The sequence below is a fragment of the Misgurnus anguillicaudatus genome, chromosome 23 (genome assembly GCF_027580225.2).
Source record: "Misgurnus anguillicaudatus chromosome 23, ASM2758022v2, whole genome shotgun sequence".
In the NCBI taxonomy this organism is placed as follows: Eukaryota; Metazoa; Chordata; class Actinopteri; order Cypriniformes; family Cobitidae; genus Misgurnus; species Misgurnus anguillicaudatus.
The window spans coordinates 26,828,681-26,847,685 of NC_073359.2; the positions used below are offsets into that span (position 1 = coordinate 26,828,681).

At 32.5% G+C, this 19,005-nt stretch overlaps 1 protein-coding gene across 1 annotated transcript in view; it reads right to left on the minus strand.

Annotated features, from left to right (window-relative positions):
• The window catches only part of LOC129452939 (uncharacterized), a gene marked incomplete at its 3' end in the record, with an annotated part of 69,069 nt that extends 54,736 nt beyond the window's left edge, over positions 1-14,333 (minus strand). Inside the window, exons 1-9 of the mRNA XM_073862345.1 lie at positions 14,273-14,333; positions 12,928-13,107; positions 10,226-10,294; positions 9,794-10,111; positions 8,944-9,004; positions 7,643-7,680; positions 7,069-7,413; positions 4,828-4,949; positions 178-502 (exon numbers count right to left, since the gene is read on the minus strand). Coding sequence (XP_073718446.1) covers positions 178-502; positions 4,828-4,949; positions 7,069-7,413; positions 7,643-7,680; positions 8,944-9,004; positions 9,794-10,111; positions 10,226-10,294; positions 12,928-13,107; positions 14,273-14,333 — 1,519 coding nt within the window. The remainder of the gene's footprint in view (positions 1-177; positions 503-4,827; positions 4,950-7,068; positions 7,414-7,642; positions 7,681-8,943; positions 9,005-9,793; positions 10,112-10,225; positions 10,295-12,927; positions 13,108-14,272) is intronic.
• Between the last annotated feature and the right edge of the window lie 4,672 nt (positions 14,334-19,005).

A 19,005-nucleotide genomic window follows, 5' to 3' on the forward strand; every position in this document is an offset into this window, starting at 1 on the left:
CTCCGCCACTGCTGTGCAGTATGTGTGATAATATAAACACATTTAATGTCTGTGCTCATAAAACAGAGGATGATGTGAACAGAGATTTGTACACACAAATATGGACATTACATAAAAACAATTATGCTAAAATAAACAACCTGCAGAATGACAGTTTCTGAATGATATTAAACTCACCATAGACAGTAACATTAAATCTCTTGTATGAATTTCCTCTGTTACTGAAGATCTGTAGTTTATAAAGTCCAGTGTGTGTCATTTTGATGTTTGTGATGGTGAGAGATCCAGTCTGACTGTCCAGCTTCAGTCTGTCTCCAAATATCTCCTTACTGTCAAACATATCAATGATTTTCTTAGAGATTTCAGCTATAAGAGTGTCTTGAGGTCCAAACATCCAAACAATCTGATCATCTGTCTGTATTTCAGTAATATTAGTGTGTAGAGTAACAGAATCTCCTTCCACCACTGACACTGACTTCACTTCATCTCCATCAACACCAAACACACCTGAAACACAAAAACATAAAAAGTGATTGAAACACTGTAAAAAAAATTTGGCCTCCCTAACTCAAAATTTTCTAGTGACTGGTAACATTGACATTTTTAACTTGGGCCAATAGATTTTCTGTGAATGGAATTTTATCAATTACGATCTTTAAACATTAGCTCAATGGAAAATAACAGGTTGAGCCAATTGAAAATAAGAAACCATGTTTTTTGCCCAATTAACTTTTTAAAATTGTGGTAGCATTCTTTTTTTAATTTACCCAATCTGAAAATGTATATTGGTAAAATTATATTGGTAAGGAATCATGCTGAATTGTTTATTTCCCGTTGTCCTAATAGAAAAAGAAACACACAAACTATTTTGTAACATTTTATTCATTTTTTATTTATTTGTAATACCTTAAAATTGTAAACATACAGAAATGGTCTGCATACAATTGCACAGATAGACATTAGAAAATAATCATTTTTAATAAAAAGTTTAGAAAATATATTTTACAAATATCTCCAAAAACACCAATATAAAAGTCCTCCCACGCATCCACACTGAAGCCAATTAAATTCAGGTGCATTCCCATACGCTTTTCTGGCTGAACTATGTTCAGTCAACTCAGATTTTTCATTTGACACGATAAATTGGCTGAGCAGAGTTTAATATGTTCTGTGAATATACACTCTAAAAAAAATCCGTAAAAAAACGGACAAAGTACTGTGTAAATATGAAGGAATTTTCCGTATTTATGTTTTACAGGCATTTATCCGTTTTTTTAATAACATGTTGCATTATGGGTGCAATAACTCCTGCTGCAACCTTTCACTTTTGCCTCTCTATCACCATCTCTGTTTGAAACCTAAAATTACAACTTGCTTGCAGAGTTATTGTCTAACATGGATGATGTTTAACTTCTAAACAAATGCTGTCAGAACAAGATACAAGTGTTAAACTATTCCAGCATCGACACATGTGATTTAGTAGACAAATCTTCTTTCTGGCGTGACGTGTAAGTCAAATGGATATTTACCACAACATTTATCACATTAAATCTCCAGTTTGTGTTTGTTTTAGATTCATTTGAAGTCACCACTATGGTGATTAGTGTTCCCTTTAGTTAGGCTTTTGTCTCTTGACCTTCACAGAACCGACTCTGCTCTTTTAGCATTGCAACAGTGTTTTTGCTTGTAGCAATTACAACTTCTTTGTAGCTTAAGGATGGAGAATTGTTTATGATGTCATATAAGCTTGTTTGTTTTGATGTTATGCTGCCTAACATTTAAATATGAAATGATAAAATAAGAATAATGAACTGAAATGTATAAGAGTGACACTCTGTGCTGATCTAAAAACACACTGTATTGAATAAGAAGGCTGAAAATTTGTCAGTTGTGGTTTGGCTTTAGAGACATCAACACTTTGGATACAAATCTCAACAATGGTGAGAGTAAATGTTAAGAGAGTTTTCTACAATCCTGGTACCCAGCATGCATTGCGGCATGAAGCTATGTTGTTGATTGTCACCATTGTTGCGTTTCATAGGCAGATTGAAGTGTCCCTAAAGGTTACGGACAATCTACTGTAAATCTACGGACAGTGTTCTATAAATCTACAAAATGTTCAGTTTTTGAATAAACGGAAGTGTCTGTAAACATAACGGAAAAGGTACCGGTAATTTTCTGCCAGGACATTATCCGTTTTTTTACGGATTATTTTTTTAGAGTGTACATTTTTGTTTTAAGCCAATTCTTTGTGTTTTAATTACCACAATGCATATTTTTGTTTAGGGAGAATTTTTTGAAAGCAATATGTCAATATTTAAAGGGGACATATTATGAGATTTTTTTAAGATGTAAACTAAGTCTAAAATAGGTCTGCGCAAAAGTGTGCCGTTTTGGGTGTGTGATTTAAAATGCAAATGAGCGGATGAAGTGCAACCACTGATCACAATGATGGTGGTATGTTGCAATTGAAACTCTATTGTGCTGTGAATTATTTTCTCTCTCTCGCTTTCTCTCCATACTAAATGGTTGTGCTGTGGTTGGATAGTGCAGATAAAGGGGGCGGTATTACCTTATTCTGACATCACAATAAGGGCCAAATTACAATGACCTATTTTTCACATTCTTGCAGAAAATGGTTTACCAAAACTAAGTTATTGGGTTGATCTTTTTAACATTTTCTAGGTTGATAGAAGCACTGGGGACACAATTATAGCACTTAAACATGGAAAAAGTCAGATTTTCATAATATGTCCCCTTTAACTTTCAGTTTTCACAATTTTTTAAAATATAATTTTTTTACAGTGAACATTGAATTAATTCAGACACAAATTAAGTTATAAGTAACACTTTACAATAAGGTTGTATTTGTCAAGTATGAACTAACACTGAAGTGTACAGTTTTTAGCATTTAATTAATCTTTATATTGCCATGTCAATATAATAATTTAGGTTAGTTCATATTGTGCATTAACTAATGGTAACAGTTACAAGATATTTATAAATGTATTATAAACTATGACATCAAGATTTTAGATGTATAAATGTTGTAGAAGTATATTGTTTATTGTTCATGTTATTTAATGCATTAACTAATGTTAACAAATACAACTTTATTGTAAAATGATTTTACTTGAGATTCACATTACATATAAAAATGGCAGATGATAAAAGATTTAAACCAAATAAACATTTTATGTCTAACAATTTATTTATTTTTATAGTTTTTAATTCAGTCTCATTTCATTAAGTTATTAACCCGTGAAAACAGACGTCACCTGGATAAAATAATGATAGAAATATAAAGTCTGTTTAAATATACTTTATACATTTATGAAAATAAAAATTTATTTCTTTACTCACCATTCAGCACAAACATGAACAAAAGAGAGAAAATCATCCTGATAAATTTTTTTTTTATTAAACTTTTACTTCTGAATGAAATTCATCTAAAGTTTATTGCAGATTAAACTCTTATTTCTGTTCAGTTCACTTTGATCTTTCACACATTTGTGTTCTCATGATAAAGTTCAGTTGTGGACATGAGTGGAAACTGCACATCTACAGATACACAAACCCACATCTACACAAACACTCTGGTTTAACTGTTTAACTAACCAGCAGAATAAACCACAAACATTCAGCTCAGAGACTCAATTCACTTTAACCTCAATAACAACAGCAAAACTTTGACTCTTTTGATGTTAAAAAGTTCAAGAACAGTTTTCTCACACTCACTTTATTTTAAAGCATTTAAATATATACATTATAAATGTACATCACATTGCAAAACTGCTAAAATACACAACAAGAATTATAAAATTGTACTCTGTACAAAATGACTGCTTACTTATTTCTATGTAATATTAAAATAAAAGATTTATTATAATTATAACTATTATAAGCATTTACTGTTCAAGCACCAATTAGATTGATCTGAATTTAATTTTGTAATGTCACAGTTGTTTACTGTAATTCAAAGATAAACATAAATCTGTTGAAGTAGTATGTTGTAAAATGTCATGTGAAATTTTTCATAATTTCATAATAAATGTTTCACTGAAATCTGTAGATGATCTCTGTGTATTCTGACAAACTTTTCTCATCTACAAACACAAACACATGTGAATCAATGTGAGGACATTTACAGTCTGTATTTAACATCACATATACTCGCATGAACTGATCAACAAATCACACAAGTTTACCTTTACACCATTTATTATTTTTATATTATAGCTTAGATAACATAATGAGCTTATTTTGTTATCTTGTATTATATGAATCTGAAGTTTTGGTTAAAAAATATCAAACTTTGGTGATTTATTTTTTTTCATGCACTTTCCTCTAACAAAATCACCACATTTACTGTAATTTGTAAATAATTTTTGCCTTGTTTAGTTTGTTGAGATTTTCTGCAGTAACCGTGAATCACACATGAAGACACAAACACCAGCAGCACAACAGATATTATCAACACTGTTATATATGAACTCAGGAAGACTTCTGTAATACACATAAAGAAAATAATCATTAGTGTAAATGTGTCCTGACAACCTGACTTCACTTCACACAGACATTGAACAACACACATGAAGTTGAATTATGAAAATGTTGCAGTAAATTAAACACACACGTCTGACAGACATCATTGATGTTGAGATGTTGAGTTTGGTTTGTGATGGTATTGTTCACCACACATCTGTATGTGTTTGTATCCTGATATTCAACCTCCAGAGGTAGAGAGAGTCTGATGTTGAGATCAGACACACTGATGATGGACAATAAACTGTTTCCTTTATACCAAGAAAGATTCACATTTCTCACATCTTTCACATTCAACACTGAACACAACAACAACAAACATTTTGAGTTTGATGATCTTTCTGATAATGTTGAACAGTTTGAAGAGTTACTGATACGAGTGATGACAGGAATCGGCAAATAACCTGAACATAAGAAACACACAAGTATAAAAGGTGTATATTATCAGGTCAATAAGATATTGATGAGGGAGATTTGGCAGAAGAACCTCTAAGTTTCTCACTTTGTAAATTAATAAGCCATTTAGTTTGAAATCACAAAACAGTAAATATGCAGGAAATAATATTTGTTACCTTTACTCTTATTTTAATATTCTGTCCTACGATTGATGAAAACAATTACTCACTGTAAAAAATGTCTGTAAATTGAACAGTAAAATACCGTATATATGATACAGAATAAAACCGTATTTCACAAAACATGTGATAACCGTAGGATTCACTGTGAAAAACTTTAATTAGTTTTACAGACTAAGACCTTACATTTAACAGTAAAAAACATATAAAAATATGGTTTATTGCAGTAAAATTAACAAGATACTGTATTACCATAAAAATGAAAAAAAAATATTGAGCAATATCAGCGTAATAGATATGGCATTATGCGTTACTGATGTAACATTAAAACTTTTAGAGAATATATTTGTTACCAATATACTGAACCATCTGTTTATATTTTATTAAATCCTTGTTGATAGAGTTTAAAAATTAGAATAATATCAGTCTGCACTATAGTGGTCATCATGCAGGCATTTGTCATCAAGTTCCTACTTTTATCACACTAAAATTACTTTTAAACATAAAATTACAATTATTTTCTAAACATGGACGATAATTTTACAACTGCTGTCAAAACAAGATACAAGTCCTCAACTATTCCAGCATCCACACACGTGATTTAGTAGACAAATCTCCTTTCCGACGTGATGTAATCACAAGTCAAATGGATATTTTCCACCAAATTAATCCCATTAAATCTCCAGTTTGTGGTTGTTTAAGATTCATTTGAAGTCACCATTATTGTGATTAGTGTTTCCTTTAGTTAGTTTCCTTTAGTTTAGGCTTTTGTCCTTGTAGCCTTCACTGACCTAACTCTCCTCATTTAGCAATTGCAACAGTGCTTTATTAAGATCACTTGTTTATTGCTAGAGGGAGTAGGAAAAACTATCATGTGATCTATTGATTGCTTGTATGCCATGCATAAATTTTATATGCATAAAATTTTATAAATATTTTATTAAAATAAAATGATAAAAGAACAATAAATATATAAAGCAAAAAAAAGTGATGCTCTATGCAAATGAAACTGTTTTGAACAAGAATGCTGTAATGTTTTAGTTATTTTCTTTCTTTTAGTTTCTTTAGACATCAACACTTTGGATACAAATCTCAACAATGGTGACAGTAAATGGTAAGAAAGTTGGAAAATTTTGTCATGTCACAATGCATGATGGGAGTTATGAATGAGTTTTCTACAATCCTGGTACCCAGCATGCATTGCAGCATGAAGCTTTGTTGTTGAATGTCACCATTGTTGCGTTTCATAGGCGGATTAAAGTGTCTGTAAAGACTACGGAGAATGTACTGTAAATCTACAGTATTTTAAAGGAATTAAAGGAAATGTCTATAAACATAATGGAAATAGTACTGGTAATCTATTTTACTGATTTTTTTACAGTGTAGCATTTAAATTTGACAGTTCTGAGCTGTAAAATAGATTGTACTGAACCGTCATTTGTACAACATAAACCTTTACAATAAATAGTTTTGAGCTGTAAAAAATGGTAATGACCCTTAAATATTACAATGTTAACCCTTGAATTGTTTTAGCAACATAAACATGTTAAATAGACAGTTATAAACTGTAAAAAAAACATTTAAAATTTGTAAAATATACAGTACAATGGGTGCAATCCCGTAAAACCAATAACATTGCTACCGTATTTTTGACGGTAAAGATCTGGCAACCACAGCTGCCGGTTTTCTACCGTAAAATGTACGGTTTATTTTTAACAGTGCTTGATGAAAATGAGATTGATAAAGTCAGTACAGTTAAATAAAGAGTTATGTATTTTTATTATCTTACCTGTGTGACAATATTTTCTTTAAAGAGAATGCACTTAAAAGTCTGCTCATTTTCAGCAGGTAATATGTTGAGTAAAAAAATGGTCAAAATGATTTTACAGTATATCTGTCATCAACAGTCTAAATTAAAAGCAAATGCAGCGTGTGTGAATAAACTCACCATAGACAATAACATTAAATCTCTTGTATGAAGTTCCTCTGTTACTGATGATAGTTAGTTTATAAAGTCCAGTGTGTGTGATTGTGATGTTTGTGATGGTGAGAGATCCAGTCTGACTGTCCAGCTTCAGTCTGTCTCTGAATATCTCATTACTGTTATACATATCAATGATTTTCTTATAGTTTTCAGCTATACGAGTCTCTTGAGGTCCAAACATCCACAGTATGTGATCATCTCTCTGTATTTGAGTAATATCAGTGTGTAGAGTAACAGAATCTCCCTCCATCACTGACACTGACTTCACTTCATCACCATCAGCACCAAACACACCTGAAACACAAAATTCTAGTTAATCATTCCAGACTGAAACTAAATTATTTCATTTTAGACTTTATTTCAAAATACAAGAAAAAGACAAATGAATAAAGATTCATACTTAATAAATATTTTATATATACAATCAAAATCTTTAACCTAACTGTGAGCTGTAAAACTCAATCCTGAAATCTCATTTTACAAAGTCTGTTTTAATTCACAGTACACTTTTACTAATAAAAATTATTTCTTTACTCACCATTCAGCACGAAAAGTAACAGAAGAGAGAAAATCATCCTGATAAACATTTATTGTGCTTCATTACAATACTTTTATTTCTGTCAGATTCACTCTGATCTTACACACGCTTGTGTTCTCAGTTCTGAACAGACATGAGATAAAACCACATCTTACACACACACACACACACACACACACACACACGCATGCACACACACTTTTAAACAAACACAGTCACACAGCCTCATGTAAGCAGAATAAACCACAAAGCACTTTTCCACGTCAAAAATGTCAACATTCCTGTGGATTATTGCGTATGCACGCTTAATAAATGAGGCCCCTAAACTCAGATCAGATCATAAACAGTGAATGATCTTGATACAGACCTCATGCTGCCTAAATTTTATCTTAATGTTTTCAAAAATGTATTTCTTAATAATAACAGATACAAACATCTCTTTAAAGCGGTCATATTATGAGATTTTTTTAAGATGTAAGTTAAATCTTTGGTGTCCCAAGAGTGTGAAGGTGAGGATTTAACTGAAAATACCCCACAGATAATTAATTACAGCATGTTAAAATTGCAAATTTGTAGGTCTGAGCAAAAGTGAGCCGTTTTGGGGTGTTTCCTTTAAAATGCAAATGAGCGGATGAAGTCCAAACACTGATCACAATGATGGTGATTTGTTGTAATTGAAACTCAATTGTGCTGTCAAGTTCTTCTTTTCTCCCTCTTACTCTCTGAAATAAATAGCAGTGCTGTGGTTGGATAGTGCAGATAAAGGGGGCGGTATTATTATAATTCGCCATGCTACCTACCTCACAAAACAGGCGAAATCTGAACGACCTAATTTTTCACATGCTTGCAGTAAATGGCTTACCCAAACAAAGTTACTGGGTTGATCTTTATCACATTTTCTAGGTTGATAGAAGCACTGGGGACCCAATTATAGCACTTAAATATGAAAAAAGTCTGATTTTCATCCTATGACCCCTTTAAGTTGTGCCTTTATTTGGAATTTCTGTGTGTCACAAATTACACAAGAACACATAAAACCACTGAAACCCCTTTAGGTGTCCATAAACAGACATGACTATCGCCCTCTGGTGTCCTCTGATGTCTATGATCTCAGTTCATAAACCACTACAGTCACAGCAGCCACGCCCACCATAGCAGAGATGACCAATCGGCTCACAGTTTCAGCTAAACTGCAACAAGGGGTGTGGCCTAAAAAATAACAACACTAATACATTAATGTGCACTTTTTCACAAATAAACAAAAATATAAATTCATTAAAACTTAACACAACAACACACACTTTGAGCTTGATAATGATGATGATGAAGAGTTTCTGATGGGGACAGGAACGAGCAGACGAGCTGAAAAACATGACAATGAACAGAACAGAAATTTAAAGGGGACATATTATGAGATTTTTTTTAAGATGTAAACTAAGTCTAAAATAGGTCTGAGCAAAAGTGTGCCGTTTTGGGTGTGTCATTTAAAATGCAAATGAGCGGATGAAGTGCAACCACTGATCACAATGATGGTGGTTTGTTGCAATTGAAACTCAATTGTGCTGTGAAATAATTTATCTCTCTCTCTCTCTCCATACTAAATGGTTGTGCTGTGGTTGGATAGTGCAGATAAAGGGGGCGGTACTACCTTATTCTGACATCACAATAAGTGACAAATTACAATGACCTATTTTTCACATGCTTGCAGAAAATGGTTTACCAAAACTAAGTTATTGGGTTGATCTTTTTAACATTTTCTAGGTTGATAGAAGCACTGGGGACACAATTATAGCACTTAAACATGGAAAAAGTCTGATTTTCATAATATGTCCCCTTTAATTAAAAGTAATGTATCTAATCTAAGTGCAGTACTAAGTCTGTAATGATGTATACTGATCAGACCAAATCAAATGTCACCAATATATCAAATGACCTGAGGGTGAGTATAAATAAACAGATTTTATTTTCAATTTATGTGTGAACTATCTCTTTAAATTAAGAGTTATCATGCTTCACTTTTAACTGTTTAAAAACATTTCAATGTCAGTTTCTTAACAGTTTCAGTTTACAAGCCCAACACTACAGACCCCCCACCTGATAATAACATTGACTTTTTCACATTGTTGTGTCTGTAAATTATATTAAACTCACCATTGACAGTAACATTAAATCTCTTTTTTGATGAGTGTCTGTTATTGAAGATTTGTAGTTCATAAAGTCCAGAGTTTGTGATTGTGATGTTTGTGATTGTGAGAGATCCAGTTTGATTGTCCAGATTAAGTCTGTCTTCAAATATCTCATATTCAAACATATCAATAATTTTCATATAGATTCGAGCTATAAGAGTCACTTTAGGTCCAAAAACCCAAACCATTTCCTGATCTGTCTGTATGTGAGTAATATCAGTGTATAAAGTAACAGAATCTCCCTCCATCACTGACACTGACTTCACTTCATCTCCAAACACACCTGAAACACAACATTGTAAGAATAATAACTGATATATGTGAATGACACAAATCAAAGAAAAAAAACAACAACAACAAAAAAAAAACATTTATGTAAAATCAAAGTCTTTCTTACCTGCCACACAAACTAAAAACAAATAAGTCCACATTTCTTCACTGTATTTATCTGTATTCAGCATCTGCACTGAAGCAGTATGAGGAAGTTTAGTGAGAGATGATCATGAAGTTTTATTCACATCCTCAACAGAAAAGTTATTTTAACATCTTCAGTTTCATTATGTGCTAAAATAGCACAACCCGTGGGAATAAAAGCAGGTGACAGGTGTGAAAAACCTTTGTGAACTCAGTTTGCTGTAAGGGCGTCGGTGAACATGCATAAAATATTAATGTATTGACACAGACACTATTATATCAACTGATAAAAACTGTTTACATTAAGAGTCTTTGGAGTCAGTGATTGTAACAACATTGCCATCTAGTGCTCATGAATTGTATTTGAAAAACCATAAAGCACACGCATGAGAATCTTGATTGTAAATCAATTTCAAAATGCTTTATTGTGTACAATAAATTACATACGCATTAATTATATAAAATTACATAAAACATTTTATTATTATTTGCTGAGAATTGAGTCATATTTTATAAAATAATTTCATATTTGATTATTGTTTACAAAATTTATAAAACAGGAAATAAAGCAAACAAAATAAAAGTTTATTCTGCTCTGCATCAGTCAGGGTCTGAGCGTGATGTCTGATCTCTGCTTCTGTTCAACTCTTCTGGATCTGATGTCATAAATCACTATACACTGCAAAATCACGGGAGTTAAATTAACACTGCTCGGTGTTTATATAGGTCCACTCCCCAGAGTGTTAAAAAAGTAACACCGGAGAGAGTTAAAAGCTGCAATCTGTGACTTTATTCTCTCTATCACCATCTCTGTTTGAAAACTGAAATTGCATTTTACATCTTACTTGTGGAGTTGTTTTCTTGGCTTGGGTTTGGATGTTGGCTGTTTCATTTGGAGTCGCCATTGTTGTGATCGGTGGTTGTTTTGGTTGGACTTGACTCTTGACTGCTAGCTTGTTAGTTTTTTATAACTGTTATATTTGAGTGTGTTTAAAACATAAGTTATAGCAAAGAAAAAGCAATTGTGTAATTGAATATTGATGGTTAATATATAATGTCAAACATAAACATTCAAATGAACAGATTTATTAATATAGATTTCCTCACTCATCAAAAGTGTCTTTATCTGTTAATAATGAAATACTACAGTTTAAGGTCCAGAACTCTCATAGCAGTTTGTTTTTCTGAAGGATTTTGATAGTGTGCACATAAAGCAATAACCGCTGAACTATGTAGATACAAAGACATCAAGAATCGGAGTATGAATCACAATGATGGTGACAAAGGAAATGGTAAAAAAGTTCATTATTTATTCATGCCGCAGTGCATTCTGGGAGTCCTGGATGAGATATGTAATTTGTTGATACCCAGCATGCATTGCATTTTCATTTTATTGTCACCATCATTGTGATTTATACTCTGATTCTTAATGTTTGTGTGTCTACATTATGCAGCAGTTAATTTGTAAGTGTCAGTGTTTAAAAATGGTTCAGAATGAAAGACTGCTGAGATGGCTGGATTTCATACTACAGAATCATATTATTAACAGAAATAAACGCTTCTAGTAAGAAATCACTGAAGAAATCATTTTTAAAGAGAGTGTTATTTGAAAGTATATCTTAACAACCATAGAAATGCATTAGTGTTTCCTCTTTGGCCACAACAAACATGTTTTAAACACATGTAATTATAACAGCCAACAAAGCTGAAAAGTTAAGACTAAGACTCAAAGTCCAATTAAAACAACCACTGATCACAATAATGGTGACTTTAAATGAAACAGCCAACATCTACTTCCAAGATAAGAAAAAATATCTCTACAAGTAAGATCTAAAATGCAATTTCAGTTTTCAAACAGAGATGGTGATAGAGAGAATAAAGTCAGAGAATGCTGCTTTTAGCTCTCTCCGGTGTTACTTTTTTAACACTCTGGAGAGTGGACCTATATAAACACCGAGCAGTGTTAATTTAACTCCCGGGATTTTGCAGTGTAGCAACAACTGCCACACCCACCAGAGCAGAGAGGACCAATCGGATCACAGTTTCGGTAAAACTGAAACACTGACCACAGTCTGAGAATTAAAAAACTGAAACATCAGTGAACTTCAACAAACTCTTTTAATGAGATACTGTAACTGCATTAGTGTCTAAAATATCAATAAATAAACAACACCTGATTTATCATAAACCCTGAAAACACTTTAATATGAAATTAATGTCTCTTACATAACTGCTGACCTGAACTCGTCTGACAGAGATGAGTGATGTTGAGAAGTTGGGTTTGGTTTGTGATGGTATTGTTGAGTACACATCTGTATGTGTCTGTATCCTGATAATCTACCTCCAGAGATAGAGAGAGTCTGATGTTGAGATCAGACAAACTGTTTCCTTTATACCAGGACAGACTCACATCTCTCATATTCAACACTGAACACAATGACACACATTTTGAGCTTGATGATGACGAACATTCTGAAGAGTTTCTCTTGATGACAGGAACGGGCAGATGAGCTGAAAATATGACGATAGTACAAAATAACATAACTTACAGATAAAAATAAATGATCAAACACTGAAAAAAACAGTAACAGTAAAAAACTTGTATGCGATATAGTGTCTGCTAATGTGTAGTTTATAAAGTCCAGTATATTCAGTTCTCATGTTTGTAATGACCTCTAAACATACCATCATTTTTGACAAACATAAAGTTTATCTGGTCCTTTTTAATGATTTCAGCAAGACGACTACTATGTTCAAAAGTCCACAGTATCTGATCATCTCTCTGTATTTGAGTAATATCAGTGTGTAGAGTAACAGAATCTCCCTCCATCACTAACACCAACTTAACTTCATCACCAAACACACCTGAAACACAACGTTGTATGAAAAATAACAGATCAACTATAAAAGATGCGAGCAACACATTAAGTTTGACTTAAATCAAGCACAATAATCAAAGTGAAAATGCATTTCCAGAGAAACTGCAAAAGTGTGCTTGCTCTGGTTTGTTATGTAGACACACAAACATCAAGAATCAGAGTATGAATCACAATGATGGTGAAAAACTTCATGCTGCAATGCATGCTGGGTATCAACAAATTACAAATCTCATCCAGAACTCCCATCATGCACTGCAGCATGGATAAATAATGAACTTTTTACTATTTTCTTTGTCACCATCGTTGAGATTCATACTCTGATTCTTGATGTTTGTGTGTCTACATAACAAATCAGTTAATTTTAAGTGTCAGTGTTTCAAAATTCTTCAGAATAACAAACTGCTATGGGGGAGCTGGATCTCATACTGTAGTATTATTTTATTGTCAGAGAAAGATGCTTCTGATAAGTGTTCAAACATTAAATTAATACATACATTTTCTAGTTGATGATGTTTAGAGTTTATTAACAGTGCTAACCACCATCAAAGAACTACTCTATTGTCTTTTCTCTGCTGTAAACAACATGTCTTAACAACACAAAGTTAAAGCAGTCAAAAAACTAAATAAGGGAAGAGTCAAGAGTACTAAACAAGACTAAAACAAACACTGATCACAATAAGGGTGACTTTAAATGGAACAAAATCTAAACCTAAAGTATAAAACTGACTTTACAAGTAAGATGTAAATGCAATTTTAGGTTTCAGACAGAGATGGTGAGAGAGAGGATAACAGAGTTTTTAATTCTGCTTCAGTGTTACTTTTTAACACTCTGTAAGATTGGGACAATATACACTAGTCAACATTCGAAGTGGATCAAAAACATTCAAAAAAGTTTACATAAAACCAATCCCTAATACCCATTCTTGTCTTAGGACAACTTTGATCCACTTTTCTGATCCACTTCAAATGTTGACTAGTATATATATCCAGCAGTGTTCATTTAACTCTGGGGATTTTGCTGCATAAGGGCTCCTGGGGGCTAAGTGAGGGCTGCCTATGCAAGGGCCATCGTAGGCTTGTTTGTAGGGCCTGTTCAAAGTTATGTGCTATTGTCTGTAATCCAGAATTGGGCCATTGTAGGGCCGTCATACTTCGTTCTATGTGGGCCGAGGAAAACTGGTTGTGTGGGCCGGAGCTGGGCCGTAACAACATTGCTATAGCCTCGCGCGTTTGTGAGCGGCATTGACAAGTACATAAACCCTGCGTGTGTTTGCTGTGATTGTTTTTAATGATAGAGAGCACGAACCATTTGATATTTAAGATTAAATAAAACTTATCACTAAGTTAAGCAGATCTTACTTGTAATTGTCATCTATGTGACGCGACAGTCTGCACTCAGCAGCACATCATCATTTCAAATCCGTTTACAGGATGAATTCTCTTGTTATGTTAAATATGAAGTTTACATTGCGTTGTAAAAATGATGAAATTATCTTCATACGTGCTTAATTCATAATGAGAACGTATTAATACAAGCTTTTTTATCTTGCTATAATATATAACAAAATAAACAATAATACATGTCATTTTATATACAAACTATAATTCTATCTTGACATGCACATTATCTGCTTCATGTTGGTCCGGTTTAATTCAGAGGACTCATTGCTTTGGTGTATTCATTTTCATTGTAAGCCTTTAAGCCTTTAAAAAGTAATTATTTTAGATGCAATTTTGTAATATTTATAGCTTAAAATATCTAATATAATTTTTAAAACATTTAAAATAATTTTGCAGAATTCCGCAGATTTTTCCAAAACATTTCCAGAGATAAAGCAAAAAAGTCCGCAGATTTCGTCTGGCCCTGTTTATCGCTCAAATACGCATCATTCAGAAATAAATAACTATATTTATCGAAAGTATCTTTTGCATGTGTTTTTTTAAACCTTGCAAATGTTAATATGCAAGCGATTTTAAACAATTTGAACGCAAGATGTTAAAGTGAGCTGTTTTATGTGCGCAAAGACAATGACGCGCATACATACTTAAATGGACGCAACACTCATAAGCGAACGCATGGAGTCGCGCTTTTCCTAAAGCATGCAAACACAAAATTATTTTGAAATACCAATTGGCACTATATTCTCATAAAAACATTCAGTTATGTTTTAAAGTGAGTGCAATCAGTTCAGAAAGAAATCAAATCTTTGTGTTGGTCTGAAAGTAGCAGTTCTTATCTGCTTGTGTTTCTGTCATTTATATTAATTAAACAACAGAAAACAAAGGAAATTCACTTCTGTATCTAAAAAAGATGAAATATGTTTCATTTATACGATGAAGAAGACAGTGTTATTATTCATTTGATTCTATTTATGTACCTAAATATATCTTACTTTATTTGTAACTTTGTTATTTTCTATTTTTTATGCTCATAATTTTTTAATTTGTTCTTATATGTTATTTTCCCACCCCCAGTTTTGCTGATCTGAAAAGAATTCGATCGATGACTCAAAAAACACAATGTAATCCATTTAACCACTACTATATAGTAAAATTATGTAATTTAAGAATGAGGTCTACCCTATTTCACCCCTATTCTGTGTAAAATTTCTGGCCTTGCCAGTGTTTCACACTAATTTGAAGGGTAAAAATGTTTAGGGTTTGAATTAAGGGTAATTTGGGGTTTCTTTGATAAAAACCAGGATCAGATGATTGTTGATCAAGGACGATCACATATTACTTTGTGAAATCACAGCGGCCCTATGATAAGGTGGTGGGGCTTGGCCAGGAGGTGGGGCTTAGCCAGGGGACCCCCCATAAGCTTTGACATAATTCGATCACTGTTATATATATAAAATCCGTAAAATAACGGATAATGTCCTGGCAGAAAATTACCGTTACTTTTTCCATTATGTTTACAGACATTTCCGTTTATTAAAAAACTGAACATTCTGTAGATTTATAGAACACTGTCCGTAGATTTACGGAACATTTTCCGTAGCCTTTAGGGACACTTCAATCTGCCTATGAAACGCAACAATGGTGACAATCAACAACAAAGCTTCATGCCGCAATGCATGCTGGGTACCAGGATTGTAGAAAACTCTTTCTTAACATTTACTCTCACCATTGTTGAGATTTGTATCCAAAGTGTTGATGTCTCTGAAGCAAAAACCCCAGCTGACACATTTTCAGCCATCTTATTCAATACAATGTGTTTTCAGATCATTATAGAGTGTCACTTTTATACATTTCAGTTCATTATTCTTATTTTATTATTTCATATTTAAATATAAGACAGCACATCATAAAAACAACTAAGCTTGTATGACATCATAGACAACTCCCCTTACTCAAGCAACAAACAAGTTGTAATTGCTACAAGCAAAAACACTGTTTTTATGCTTAAAGAGCAGAGTCAGTTCTGTGAAGGTCAAGGGACAAAAGCCTAACTAAAGGGAACACTAATCACCATAGTGGTGACTTCAAATAAATCTAAAAGAAACACAAACTTTAGATTTAATATGATAAATATTGTGGTAAATATCCATTTGACTTACACGTCACGTCAGAAAGAAGATTTGTCTACTAAATCACATTTGTCGATGTTGGTATAGTTTAACACTTGTATCTTGTTGTAACAGCATTTGTTTGGAAGTTAAACATCATCCATGTTAGAAAAGAACTCTTGTAATTTTGGGTTTCAAACAGAGATGGTGATAGAGAGGCAAAAGTGAAAGATTGCAGCAAGAGTTATTGCACCCATAATGCAACATGTTATTAAAAAAAAACAGGTAAAACTGCTGTAAAACATAAATACGGAAAATTCCTTCATATTTACACAGTACTTTGTCTGTTTTTTTACGGATTTTTTTAGAGCACTCTAAAAAAATAATCCGTAAAAAAACGGATAATGTCCTGGCAGAAAATTACCGGTACCTTTTCCGTTATGTTTACAGACATTTCCGTTTATTCAAAAACTGAACATTCTGTAGATTTAAAAGAACACTGTCCGTAGATTTACAGAACATTATCCGTAACCTTTAGAGACACTTCAATCTGCCTATGAAACGCAACAATGGTGACAATCAACAACAAAGCTTCATGCCACAATGCATGCTGGGTACCAGGATTGTAAAAAAAACTCTTCACTGTAAAAAATGTCTGTAAATTAAACAGTAAAATACCGTATAAGTGATACAGAATAAAACCGTATTTCACAAAACATGTGATAACCGTAGGATTCACTGTGAAAAACTTTAATTAGTTTTACAGACTAAGACCTTACATTTAACAGTAAAAAACATATAAAAATATGGTTTATTGCAGTAAAATTAACAAGATACTGTATTACCATAAAAATGAAAAAAAAAATCTTGATCAATATCAGCGTAATAGATATGGCATTATGCGTTATTGGTGTAACATTAAACCTTTTAGAGAATATTTGTTACCAATATTCTGAACCATCAGTTTATATTTTACTAAATCCTTGTTGATAGAGTTTAAAAATTAGAATAATATCAGTCTGCACTATAGTGGTCATCATGCAGGCATTTGTCATCAAGTTCCTAATTTTATCACACTAAAATTACTTTTAAACATAAAATTACAATTATTTTCTAAACATGGACGATAAGTTTACAACTGCTGTCAAAACAAGATACAAGTCCTCAACTATTCCAGCATCCACACGTGATTTAGTAGACAAATATTCTTTCTGATGTGATGTAATCACAAGTCAAATGGATATTTTCCACCAAATTTATCCCATTAAATCTCCAGTTTGTGGTTGTTTAAGATTCATTTGAAGTCACCATTATTGTAATTAGTGTTTCCTTTAGTTAGGCATTTGTCCTTGTGACCTTCATTGACCTAACTCTCCTCTTTTAGCAATTGCAACAGTGCTTTATAAAGACCACTTGTTTATTGCTAGAGGAAGTAGAAAAAACTATAATGTGATCTATTTATTGCTTGTATGTCATGCATATAATTTTATATGCATAAAATTTTATAAATATTTTATGAACATGAAATGATAAAAGAACAATAAAGATATAAAGCACAATAAGTGATGCTCTATGCAAATGACACTGTTTTGAACAAGACTGCTGTAATGCTTTAGTTAGTTTCTTTTTTTAGTTTCTTTAGACATCAACACTTTGGATACAAATCTCAACGATGGTGACAGTAAATGGTAAGAAAGTTGCACAATTTTGTCATGTCACAATGCATGATGGGAGTTATGAATGAGTTTTCTACAATCCTGGTACTCAGCATGCATTGCAGCATGAAGCTTTGTTGATGAATGTCACCATTGTTGCGTTTCATAGGCGGATTAAAGTGTCTGTAAAGACTACGGAGAATTTACTGTAAATCTACAGTATTTTAAAGGAATTAAAGGAAATGTCTATAAACATAATGGAAATAGTACTGTAAAATAGATGGTACTGAACCGTCATTTGTACAACATAAACCTTTACAATAAATAGTTTTGAGCTGTAAAAAATGGTAATGAACCATAAGTATTACAATGTTAACCCTTGAATTTGACAAATATAAACTGTTTTAGCAACATAAACATGTTAAATAGACAGTTATAAACTGTAAAAAAAAACATTTAAAATTTGTAAAATATACAGTACAATGGGTGCAATCCCGTAAAACCAATAACATTGCTACCGTATTTTTGACGGTAAAGATCTGGCAACCACAGCTACCGGTTTTCTACCGTAAAATGTACGGTTTATTTTTAACAGTGTTTCTTAAAGGGGTCATAGGATGAAAATCAGACTTTTTTCATATTTAAGTGCTATAATTGGGTCCCCAGTGCTTCTATCAACCTAGAAAATGTGATAAAGATCAACCCAGTAACTTTGTTTGG